General features: G+C 39.7%; 1 protein-coding gene across 1 annotated transcript in view; it reads right to left on the bottom strand.

The window, feature by feature from the left end:
- taf1b (TATA box binding protein (Tbp)-associated factor, RNA polymerase I, B) overlaps nucleotides 1–13112 on the bottom strand; it is a 54589-nt gene that overhangs the window by 38779 nt on the left and 2698 nt on the right. The window contains exons 3-4 of the mRNA XM_078399251.1: nucleotides 9696–9783; nucleotides 7269–7366 (exon numbers count right to left, since the gene is read on the bottom strand). Coding sequence (XP_078255377.1) covers nucleotides 7269–7366; nucleotides 9696–9783 — 186 coding nt within the window. The remainder of the gene's footprint in view (nucleotides 1–7268; nucleotides 7367–9695; nucleotides 9784–13112) is intronic.

Below are 13112 nucleotides of genomic sequence, written 5' to 3'. Positions count from 1 at the left end.
AATGCAGCAGATTAAATCTACACAGAAAAAAAGTAATTAGCAAAACTGAGTTCCATATAATTAAAAGTTAACAGCAGCATGGTTGTTAAAGAGTTATATTTCAGGATGCTACAGACAATGGTACTATAAGCAAATGGGACAATGCTTCTTTTGACATAGGTATGGAATTGCAAGCTACATTTCCAAAGTTAGCAAATGACTCAAAACTTAGAGCTGTGGTGAATAGTGCAGAGAAAAGTAATAAATTGCAAAGGGAGTCAAAAGCATTTAATTGTCATCTGCATGGACAATGGAACAGTTAAATTCTTACTTGCAACAGCATTTATACGCCTGTTACACAGTACACATGGATAATGCCACATGAATAATGCCACATGGCCAATTCATGTGGATGTTTTCAAGAGAGTTAAATTTAGCTCTTAGGGCTAAAGGAATCAAGGGATATGGGGGAAAAGCTGGGACAGGCTACTGACTTTAGATAATCAGCCTTGATCATATTGAAGGGCTCAAAGGGACAAATTGCCTACTCCTGCACCTATTTTTCTATGTTTCTAATATATAAAGAAAAGTCCTGTAAATTATTAACCCCAATACTAGTGCAAAAACATGAAGTCCTTAGTGCAACTAAAGACTGCCCAGAGATTATAGATGAGGTTAAGGCTGTGTTGTATTCAAAAGTATAACGGTTGCTGGGAAGTAGTTGTTCTGGAACTTAGTGTTTTCAAACTCCTATATCTAATAGAATAGGCCGACAATGGCAGATGAAATTTAAATTAGACATGATGAATGAAAGAGGGTCAGAAAAAAAAGTAGTCAGGGTGACATATCTGGTGACACACCTGCTTTACAAAGATTAAGGTTCAATCATGAGCTTGGATCTATTTCAAGATTCAAGATTCAAGATAGCTTTATTTGTCATCCAAAAAAACAAATTTTTTGGACCAAATTCAGTCACCCACAGTCCAACAATAAAACATTAAATTAGGCAGATTACACAATAAAGCATTAAAATAGGCAAGTTACACAACCCCAAAAACACACAAAAAAAAGAAACATCCATCACAGTGAGTCTCCTCCAGTCCTCTCCTCACTGTGATGGAAGGCCACAATGTCTTTTCCCTTCCCCTGCCGTCTTCTCCCGCGGTCAGGTTGTTGTGGCTGCAGGCCGCACCGAACGGTGAAAGGTCCGCAGCGGGCCGACCCAAGCCCCGCGATCCGGGGCGGGCGAACACGCTGTCGCTGCCGCTGTTGCTGCACGTCGGGGCGGTCGTGGCTCCCGACATTGAAGCCCCCGCCCAGCAGAGAGAAATCCCGCGGCCTATTTTAGGCCGCGCCGGACGGTGAAATGTCCGCGACCCAAGCCCCGCGATCCGGGGCGAGCGAACACGCTGCCGCTGCCGGAACTCCCGATGTCGGCATCCACGCGGCCCGAGCCTAAGGCGAGTCGCAGCTGCTCCCGCAGCCTCCGAAGACGGCCGGCTCCGCTGATGGTAAGTCCGATCCGCGGGCTCTGCGAACCAGAGCCCTGGAGGCCGCCAGCTCCAGGAGTTGGGCCGATGGTAGGTCGCAGCAGGAACGGAGACAACACCCAGAAAACAAAGGTCGGGTCTCCGTTCGGAAGGGACACATATTTACAATTTTACAGTTCCCCCCCTCCCCCCCACATACACACATAGTACACAAACACAAAAACACCACATCACAACTACAATTAAGACACAAAAAAACAACAAAACACAAAGACAAATGGACCGCAGGTAAGCCGCAGCTGCTATGGCAGCGCCGCCATTTTGATTAGTTAGCTTGCATGTTTCCTTTTGTGACCTGGTTTTCACCAGGTTTTCTTCCACATCGTAAGGGTGTGTGGATTAGTAGGTGAACTGGCCACTGTAATTTGGCCCTAGTCTGTACTTAAGTGATAGCATCGCAAAGGGGTTTATGAGGATGTGGGAAGAACAAAATTGTGGAGATTAATGTAGAATTTGTGCTAATGTGTGGCTGACGGTCAGTGTGGATTGGATAGGCCTACAGGCTTGTTTCAATGCAGTCTCTATGACTCTAAAGTGGAGATGGAAAAGGTAGTACAAGAGTGGAGCTAGACTACTTAATGCAAAAGATTAAGAGTAGTAAAAATATCTATTAGGAAAAGGAAGGAGAAAATGAAAGGTGAAGGTATGACATGCTAGAAATAAAGATACCTCTGTGTTCTGTACCTCAATTTCATTATAATGAAATCAGCTTCTTTAAAATAGACTTTAATACTCTAATTTCACTTCCCCATTCCCAATGTCATGAGCACAATCAGAAATAAACCAACTCCCAAAAGCAAAACATTTTCTGAAGCTGCTACTACTCAGAAATATTAAACAGATGAAGCAGGATATCAATAACAGCTTTTGCTTAGAGAAAATGCTTGACCTCATTTGTTAAGACCCGAATTACCAAGCACTATTGAAGATGAAGAATCCAAGATTAATCATGATGCCTCTACCAATGACAACATATTGTCAAGTCATATAAAACATTCAAGGTTGCTCTCTAATGAGGTTGCAGGATTCTCAGCAATAATGTTCAAAGAGGAAACTAAACCGAAACAGCAATCAAACCTGTCAATTCTGCTGAATATCTTTTCATATTCTGAATTATTCAATTACATAAAAAAATTATTGAAAACAAGAGTAAACTGTCAAAAACAAAAAAATCTAGAAAATGCAATTAATTGGGTATTTTTAAGCCAGAGATTGACAAGTACTTGATTAGTAACGTTGTCAAGGGTTGTGGGGAGAAGGTAAGAGAATGGGGTTGAGAGGGAAAGATAGATCAGTCACGAATGAATGGCAGAGTTGACTCATGGGCCGAATGGCCTAATTCTGCTCCTATGACTTATGAACTTAAGCAATTAACCATACTTACCACTTTCTCAAATTTTCCCTGCCAATTCAATAAATGTTAGACAGATGTCTCTGTTGTATCTTTTTAGAATTGTTAAAGTTTTCTTAAAATAAAATTCCTCATAGGAATAGAACGTTAATGTTAACATGCTTTTGCTACACACCTTTATACCCATATATCAACTAATACAAGATTAAAAAATCCAAGCAACATTGCATAGGCAGTAAAAGAAAACAATAAACATTCAACGTTTACTCATGCTTCAGTAAATTGCAGGAATTCTGAGTGAAAGCAACAAAATTAATGGATGAAAACTATCCAGCAGATGCTGTAACTGCATGATCATTTTACACACAAAGACTTAAGAATATTAAGTCTTAACCTCACTAACTGTTAACCTCACTAAATTAAATAGCAAAAAGCACATGATGAATAGAGAAAAAAAATCACCAGCTTGGGGCAGCAAGTGGTGGCGTCCCAGAGTTCTAGTTTGTGTCCCCGTTGTTCACTCATCTCTCATATAATTTGAAATAAAATGTCATGAAAATGTAACATATGTGGCTATGTTATATATGGCTGTTACATATGTTATATTATATGTAGTGAGCACAGGGACAATGACAAGATTCAAGGAAGTCTGCTTCAATTAATTGGATGGATTAAAAAACAGCAAATAGGATTTAAATTGAATAAATCCAATTAAAGATGTGTAAAATCTCTGTACAGAATTAGCTTTTTTTTCCAAAAAAGAAGAAATAATCCATTTACTGCAAGTTATTGCAAAGGTATATGATAATGACCCAAATTTATCTTTGGGGCAATGTGACATGCCAACAAAATAATAACTTTCTTGTCATAACTTGCAGAACACAAAATCGAGAATTGAAAAGCAGCATAAGAAACTTTAAATGGCAGCAAATGTCGGTCACAGGCCGCCATGGGAAATCCAGAGTGATTGACAACCACTGAAAGCTTCTACTCATTATGAAGCCATTATCAAGAAGGTTAATCAAGAACTAGGATACCTCTCAAGGGCAATTAAGGAAAGAACAAATCATTCAGTTCTGTGCACATCATGATGAAGCAACATTTGAAGCAGTATGCATAATTTATGGCACACTCGCTTTAAAATAACACTTATGTATTTCAACATCAGACAACACAGAATAATTCTGAAATTCTATTAAGTCAGAGTTTGCTGCCAGCGAAATCCTATCCTGCTGACCAATGTTGCAAGTATGAACATGCCTTTTGTGTATTAGCCATCTGAACTTACTCTCCAAAGCTGTTCCAATTTAAAATGGCGTGTTGGACGATTTAGTAATGATATCACACGAGGATCCCAGAAAAAGTTCCACTCAAAATAAAAACAGATAGTTTTTCACAGCTGATCCTTTCAATCCTCTGATTTAAACCTGTCAGTGCCGCACGATGTCTCGATTGACATGCCATACATTAAATTACATTAAAAAACTATTGAAAACTAACTAAATAAAAAATATACAAAAAAAGAACACCTAACATTTTGAAACAATTAACTTGTTAGTTGATTTTTAAAATTTCATTAACCATATTTTCCAACCATTCCTGGATTTTTAACTACACAAAAATATTTCTCAGGCTTGCCTGTTCTTGTATCAATTTGAGAATTGTTCTCTCTGGCTCATGTTACATCATTTCATTTCTATCAAAATGTAATTTCTCAACATTTAATTTCACCTCTGCCTCTCTAACCTTTCCACCAGCTTATCTACATCTCCTACAAGTATTTTACTGTCCTTGTCACTAAGCCTCCAAGTTACATGGCATCAACATATTTAGGTGTTCCCCATCTATCAATTTCCTTATCATTAATATACAATGGTAGCCACCCATTAAGAAATCCACTATGTACGCATGAAAAAACATCATACTCCTGAAACTATCACCTCTTTCACACCATCACTCCGAAGAAGGGTCCTGACCTGAAACCTCGCCTATCCATATTCTCCAGAGATGCTGCCTAACTCCAACACTTTGTGTCCTTTCATATCCCTTCTTGGAGGTGCTACCACGTACTCTTACTCTTACCTCTCCCTCAATCGGTTATTCTGTCATTGTTTTTTCTTTGCACTATTTCAAATTACACTGCATCATTCTGCTGGTTTGCACTTGTATTTATTCTTGTATTTATTGCTGCCATGCATACTGTTCACTCTAAGCTTCATGCACCCTGTTATATGTGACAATCTGAACCTAACTGTTGGAGTATCTAACTACTTAATTTCAGTGTTCAGTACTTTTCAGAACCAGAAACACTTTGTCTTATTTTCTGATGGCATGGTAATATTTTTCCATCTCTTCTACACATCAAGTATTGTTGATGATGTGATTGATGACAGTGTTCTGCTTCCATTATTTTAGTGTTGGCTGAATCTAGTTAAATTTTACTTGAAGATAGACAGAAAAAGCTAGTGTGAGTCAGTGGGACAGGCACTCTCTGGAGAGAAGAAATGGGTGACATTTCGGGTTGAGACCCTTCTTCAGACTGGTTAGGGATAAGGGAAACGAGAGATATAGAAGATGATGTGGAGAGATAAAGAACAACGAATAAAAGATATGCAATAAAGTAAGGATGATAAAGGAACAGGCCATTGTTAGCTGTTTGTAGGGTGAAAACGAGAAGCTAGTACGACTTGAGTGGGGGAGGGATAGAGAGAGAGTGAATGCCGGGGCTACCTGAAGTGAGACAAATCAATATTCATACCCAAGTAAGCTGCCCAAGCAAAATATGAGATGCTGTTCCTCCAATTTGTGTTTAGCCTCACTGATAATGCAGGAGACCTAGGACAGAAATGTTTGTGTAGGAATGGGAAGGAGAATTAAAGTGTCCGGCAACCAAGAGATCAGGTTGGTTCAGGAGGGCTGAGCGAAGGTGTTCCGCGAAACAATCTCCCAGTCTACGTTTGGTCTCACCGATGTATAAGAGCCCATATCTTGAACAACAGATACAATAGATGAGGTTGGAGGAAGTGCAAGTGAACCTCTGCCTAACCTGAAAGGTCTGTCGGGGTCCATGGACAGAGTCGAGGGAGGAGGTATAAGGTCAGGTGTTGCATCTTGTGCATTTGCAGGGGAAGGTACCTGGGGAGGGGGTGGTTTGGGTGGGAAGGGATGAGTTAACCAGGGAGTTGCAGAGGGAACGGTCTCTGTGGAACGCAGAAAGGGATGGAGATGAGAAAATGTGGCTAGTGGTGGGATCCTGGAGGTGGCACAAATTTTGGAGGATTATGTGTTGTATACAACTGATGGGGTGGAAGGTAAGGACTAGGGGGACTCTGTCTTTGTTGCGACTCGGGGGAGGGGGATTTTAAAAGACTACTTTTCTTTCTGCGGGGTACCGAGAAGACACAAGTGAGGGCTTCATCTATGATGGGAGAGGTGAACCCCCGTTCCCTAAAGAATGAGGACATCTTGGATGTCCTGGTATGGAACCCTCATCTTGGGTGCAGATGCAGCATAGACAGAGGAACTGGGAGATGGGGATAGAGTCTTTGCAGGATGCAGGGTGGGAAGAAGTGTAGTCTAGATAGTTGTGGGAGTCAGTGGTTTTGTAATAGTCTTTTAATTTTACTTGTGGCTCTTTAACATTTTAGTTATCCACTTCAAGTAATCTGTTTAGCAAGCACTGCTTTAGTAACAAAATAATCAAGAATAGAATTTGCAGTTAATCACAAATTAATAGCAGTTAACAAGGATAACATTAGGAAAATGAACTTAGAAAAACAACTGCTCTTAACTCCTACTAATTTTGACGTGCTATAACCTCATAAGCACCATTATTACGCACACAATAAGTTATTGTCCAGAATGTCTGGATGTGAATTATAAAAGTAACATCCTACTATTATAATTATGGAATACATGTTTCATTTTTGTGCAGCAGTGTTTTTTTTTAATAAAGTAGAATATTTGCTCCTGATAAATTATGATCCAAGCACAAGCAGCAGTCTTTTCATGATCTATTATTCAGAAAGAAAAGTAGTCTTTTAAAATCTAAAATGTTATTGCCTAGCCCACCCGCAGCAAAATTGAACATTATTGAGTTCACAGTTCTATTATTATTCCACATCACAAATCTACCTGCAACTTGAAGACATGGATACATTCCAATGCAACTTGTTCAACTATCATTCATGCCAACATTTGTCCATTCAAAAATAAATGAAGCCCACAAAAGCTACTTCAAGAAGCCAACTTTTTCATGTTTAGTTTTAAGAAATGAAAATATAGTTGGATGGTGTGATAATAATTAATATCGGGAACTGTCGATTTTGATAAGCCTCAGCTCGTTCTCGAAATCCCTATGATTCAATGATTTTAAGTCTCACACTTACTTTGATCAGTGGAGATGTCCCCAAGGCTATCAAGGCCTTAGCTTGCCGATTCAAAATGTACTGAAAGCCTTCACAAATGTACCATTCACAGCCTCGATCTGCAACAACATGGAATCCTAATTAATACAGCATTGTGTCATTGTAAGTAAAGGTTTGAAGGCTATTTAAAAAAAATCTTTATTCATATGAGATCAATAAGCACTTTTCAGTGACTTACACCATTCAATGCAAATTAAAAGATTTTTCTCTTTATCTGGAATGAGGAGGCCAGTCTGATCAATTACAAAACTTCCACAAATATATACCGCAGCAATTAAAGATAAATTTAACGTTGTTTACATGATGTAATTTGGAGTGATCCACTATGCATTCCATTTAGCTTTGAAATTCCAGGCATTTAATTGGTCAGATCAACCAAATAACTGTGGCTAGAAAGGCAGGTCAGAGGTGAGCATCTTCTGCAAAGTGAGTTACCTCTTGACACTCCGAAATCCCTACAATTAAATACTCTCCCTTGGTCTCGATGATTACAGTGCCACAACTCTTAAAATGTTGCATACCATTCAGGACAAGGCAGCCTGCTTGATCGTTACCCATCCACCACCCCAAACATTCCCCCCAGCACTGTTGCACAGTTGCTGTAATATGTACCGTCTCCAAAATACACAGCAGTTATTCATCCAAGCTATTCTGAAAACAATGAACTCCAAGACTTTTACCAGCGAGCAGTATTTTGAAGGTAGCAAATCATTTTTCTAAGAAGGATTATGTAAACATAAGAGAATAGGATGATTGAGAATCTGGAATAATGGCACAATTATTCAAGTGAAATCTGATGTTAATTTCCCCCCCAATTTTGATTCACAATTTCCAGTCCATCACGTCAAATTAAATATTTATTCCTCCGCTGAACAAACATGTAAGTTTATATTAATTTCAATAAGTAAACTGACACTGATTAATCTTGAAACAATTTTAGTTCATCATATATTTTGCTTATGCATTATATTAATTCCTATGAGTGCAAGGTGCTCACTAAAGTTTCAAATATAATCCCATCAAGTTTTTTTTTATATAGCTGGTGCAAAAGTGCAAAGTTCTTTAAAAAAAAATTAAATCCAGGCCTTCCTGGATATATTTATATATCCATTTATATATGGGCAAAAGTAATTAGAGGAATATAGATGAAAGCAAGCAGAAGCTGGTAACTTCTAGCAGTATATACAGCAATAGATCATCACTATTCTGTTATAGTACTTAGACAAATAAATTTAAATTGCAAGGCTGAAGGTTAAATGTAAATTTTCAACAAGGGAATTAATCCGAATGGAATAATTTTTGCAAAGTAAAATCTTGCCTCGCTTCACACGGCCATTTGCCCTCAGTTCTGCAGTTCATATCAGCATTTTAGATTTTTAGATTTTTTTAGATTTAGAGATACAGCGCAGAAACAGGCCCTTCGGCCCACCGGGTCCGCGCCGCCCAGCGATCCCTGCACACTAACACTATCCCACACCCACTAGGGACAATTTTTACATTTGCCCAGCCAATTAACCTACATACCTGTATGTCTGGAGTGTGGGAGGAAACCGAAGATCTCGGAGAAAACCCACGCAGGTCACGGGGAGAACATTGTTGTGCAATTGGAAATCTCATGGCGATTAAATCATTTCGTGCAATCTATTATGCTCAGCATATAGATTCAACAGATATATGGTGGGACAGATTTGCTGATGGATGAGCCACCCAAGTTTCCATTGATTGCCCAGATAAAATAGGGTTTTTCCAACACAAATGGCTCCCAGAAAGGCTGACGGCTGGTAAGGCACCATGCCTGGTTCACAAGTTGTCAAAGAATGAAGATTTACAATACGTTTTTATGTTACATAACTACACTAAAATATTTGCAAACATATTTAAACACCAATATAGTTAAATTAACCAAATCAAAAGAAATAATTATCTGGACAACTGTTATTATTAACCATTGAAATAATGGGCTGACTATATTTGCATCGAGTTAAGTTGACACAAACTCAGTAGGCAGGACCTCAACCTCCATGCTGGAAATTAGAGCTTCAGCACAATTAAGTTCAAAATGCTTGATTTTCAAATTTATTTCAAAATGGGTCACGAGCAAAGATATTTCACTACTTATTAAATCATTAGCCTCCTTGGAGATCTTTCCTTAAGCAAGTGCCATCAACCTTAAAAAAAATGTTAATGATGTACGTTACGTTGATACAAAACAATTCAGCCCAAGATAAAATAGCCAGAATCATTACAAGTGCCATGCCTTATTGAAATACTTTTGTCTACGAAGAACTCTCTCCCAAAACAACAAGATTGAGCTGAAATCAAATGCAAGCTGACAAACTGAAGAATTAATAAAAGTAAAAGACTGCAGAATAAAGAATCTATATTCACCTAATTTGTTTCTTTTCTTTAGTCCTCTGGAAATAGCATGGACTCTTGCATTTTGCACAAAGATTTCAGAGGTACCATCTGCTGTTTTCTGCCAGAAAAAGGTATAAATGCTTTAAATGAAGTATGATTCATAACACTATTGAAGTAATTGCACATTTAAATGAACAATATTGAAAGTGACAGCATTCAGAATGGTGCCTCCCCAATGTATATTACATGGGATTCCCAAAGAGGAAAATTGAAGGAAAATCAAAATGTGAGAGAGCACAGCATTCTTCATCCAATACCTCTTTAGAGGAAAAAGGTATTGAGCAATGTGAACAGCAAACAAGACAATTCATTATGATTTTTTTTTGAATGGAGGCATTAGTAATGCAAATGGCTATTGATGCAGTAATTCCTACAGTAAATATCAACATCTACATAAAATGTCCTACATTTACAGTAAATTTAGATGGGTTGGTTAGTAAGTTTGCAGATGACACCAAAACTGGTGGAGTTGCAGACAGTGAGAATGGATGTCAAAGTGTGCAAAGATATAGATCAGCTATGGAAATGGACAGAGAAACAGCAGATGGACGGCATTATTGGGCGGCACAGTGGCGCAGCGGTAGAGTTGCTGCTTTACAGCGAATGCAGCGCCGGAGACGCAGGTTCGATCCTGACTACGGATGCTGCACTGTAAGGAGTTTGTACGTTCTCCCTGTGACCTGCGTGGGTTTTCTCTGAGATCTTCGGTTTCCTCCCACACTCCAAAGACGTACAGGTATGTAGGTTAATTGGCTGGGTAAATGTAAAAATTGTCCCTAGTGGGTGTAGGATAGTGTTAATGTGCGGGGATCGCTGGGCGGCGCGGACTTGGTGGGCCGAAAAGGCCTGTTTCCGTGCTGTATATATATGATATGATATGATATGATGATATGATATGGAGTTTAGTTTGAGTAAGTGTAAGGTGTTGTACTTTGGAAGGTTGACAACAAAGGGGAAGTATATAGTTAATGGCAAGATCCTTAACAGCACTGATGTACAGAGGGATCTTCGGATCCAAGTCCATAGCTTCCTGGAAGTAGATAGAGTGGTAAAGAAGGCATGTGATATTCTTGCCTTCATTGGGGCATTGAATACTAGAATCGGGAAATCATGCTGCAGCTTTATGCGACCTTGATTCGGTTGTATTTGGAGTATGGTGTGCAGTTCAATGTTCTATGATGATTTCTATTTCATGACTAACCAGGAACATAAATAGAAACCATTCACAATCAAACACTTTAAGAACAAACAAACATAGATTGCAAAAATTGCCCCGAGAAAACGGTTGTCTCCCAAAAAGTATTTCTTTAAAATTTCTCCCAGTGTCGCAGCTGGTAGAGATGCTGCCTCACAATGCCAGAGACCTGGGTTCCATCTTGACTTTAGGTGCATTCTGTGTGGAGTTTGCACGTTCTTCCTGTGATCACATGGGTTTCCTTCCACACCCAAAGACGTGGATTTTTCTGCAGCCTTTGTTTACTCAATACCCCCTCAAAGTGTACCACCAATTGGCCTTTGTAAAATAGCGAGTGGATGTGAAAGGTGGTTAACATAAAACTAGTGTGAACACGTGATCAATGGTTGGCGTGGACTCAGTGAACCTGTTTCCATGCTCTATCTTTCAATCACTTGTGGAGCAACAAGAACATTTTAATTCATGAAACTTTTAGCAGCAAAAAGAATGATCAACATCAATTGTAATATTTATCCACATCACTATAATGCTTAGTAGTAACATTACTTAGTTCGTTAGTTAATAGTAGAAATAGATGAAAGCTGATATTGAAATGTGTGAATATTCACAAAGTTAGCTATAACTATCCTCTTGCCCGAAATAACAAGATACTGTTGACAATCATTCCCTCCCCCCAACAAGTGATGATTTGCCACGCTACAACAGTACAATCCTTATCTGTACATTTCAAAGGTCTTTTATTGTCACATGTACCAATTTAAGGTACAGTTATTTGCAAATTGCCATACAGCCATACGAAAAAAAACAACAAGACACACAACTACATAAAAGTTAACATAAACATCCACCACAGCAGATTCCCCACATTCCTCACTGTGATGGAAGGCAAAAAAGTCAAATTTTCTTCCTCTTTATTTTCCCGCGGGGCAGTCGAACCATCCGTCGGAGCGTTCGAAGCCCCCGCAACCAGCAGTCCAAGCTCCCGCGTCGGGGCGGTCGAAGCTCCCGCGTCGGGGCGGTCGAAGCTCCCTTGTCGGGGCGGTCGAAGCTCCTGCGGCTTAGAGTTCCCGAAGTCGGTCTCTAACCAAAGACCGCGAGCTCCGTGATGTTAAAGTTCGCAAGCACCCATGGTTGGAGCTCTGAGGTCAATCCCTGCAAAGGGATCGCGGGCTCCGTAATGTTAAGTCCACAGGCGACCGTGATGGAGCTCTCAAAATCGGTCTCCAGCAAAGACCGCCAACTCCTTGGTTAGGCCGCAGTGCGGACGGAGATACGATACGGAAATAAATAGCATCTCCATCGAGGTAAGAGATTAGAAAAAGTTTCCAACAAACCCCCCCCCAACATAAAACAAGCTAAAGAACACTAAAAACATACATTTAACACATACTATGAAAACACAAAAAAGGGACAGACTGTTGGCGAGGCAGCCATTGCTGGCGCCACCCAGATTTGCAGATAACATTATGAAACTTTATGGTTTGTAGCACGGTAACAGGCCCTTCAGCCCAACTTGTCCATTCTGACCAAGATGCCCCATCTAAACAAGATCTATATCTCACTAAACCCTTTTCTATGTACCTGTCCACATGTCTTTAAAATGCTGTTATAGTATTTCAACTACCTCGTTTGGCAGCTTGTTCCTCCTCTGGCAGCTTATACCCACAACACTCTGTGCAAAAAAGTTGCCCCTCAGGTTCTTATTAAATCTCACCCCTCTCACTTTATACCTATGCCCTCTGGTTCTTGATTCCCCTACCCTAGGCAAAGAAAATTCTGTCTATTCACACTATCAATTCTCCTCACAATGTTAGACACGTCTAAGATCCAAGAAATAAAGTTCCAGCTAGCCCAATCTCTCCCTACAGCTCAGGCCTTCGAGTCCTAGCAGCATCACCATAAATCCTCTCTAACCTCTTTCCAACTTAATGACAAACTTCCTGGACCAGGGTGACCAAAACTGAACACAATACTTCAAATGCAGCCTCACCAATGTCTTGTACAACTAACATAACGTCCCAACGTTATGTGGCTAATGTACCAATTGTCCTCTTTACCACCTTATCTACCTGTGACGCCACTTCCAGAGAATAGTGAGCAAGATTTCTGCTTAGTCTTTTTGAGAACAGTTTGTCCTTAGTCAAATGCTGCTCTTGGAGGGTGAATGGAGTCAACACTGGCAGTAGAAAATG

Source organism: Rhinoraja longicauda, chromosome 5 (genome assembly GCF_053455715.1).
Source record: "Rhinoraja longicauda isolate Sanriku21f chromosome 5, sRhiLon1.1, whole genome shotgun sequence".
In the NCBI taxonomy this organism is placed as follows: Eukaryota; Metazoa; Chordata; class Chondrichthyes; order Rajiformes; family Arhynchobatidae; genus Rhinoraja; species Rhinoraja longicauda.
Note: the sequence above shows the minus strand (reverse complement) of the source record. Positions and strands in the feature narration are given on the sequence as shown.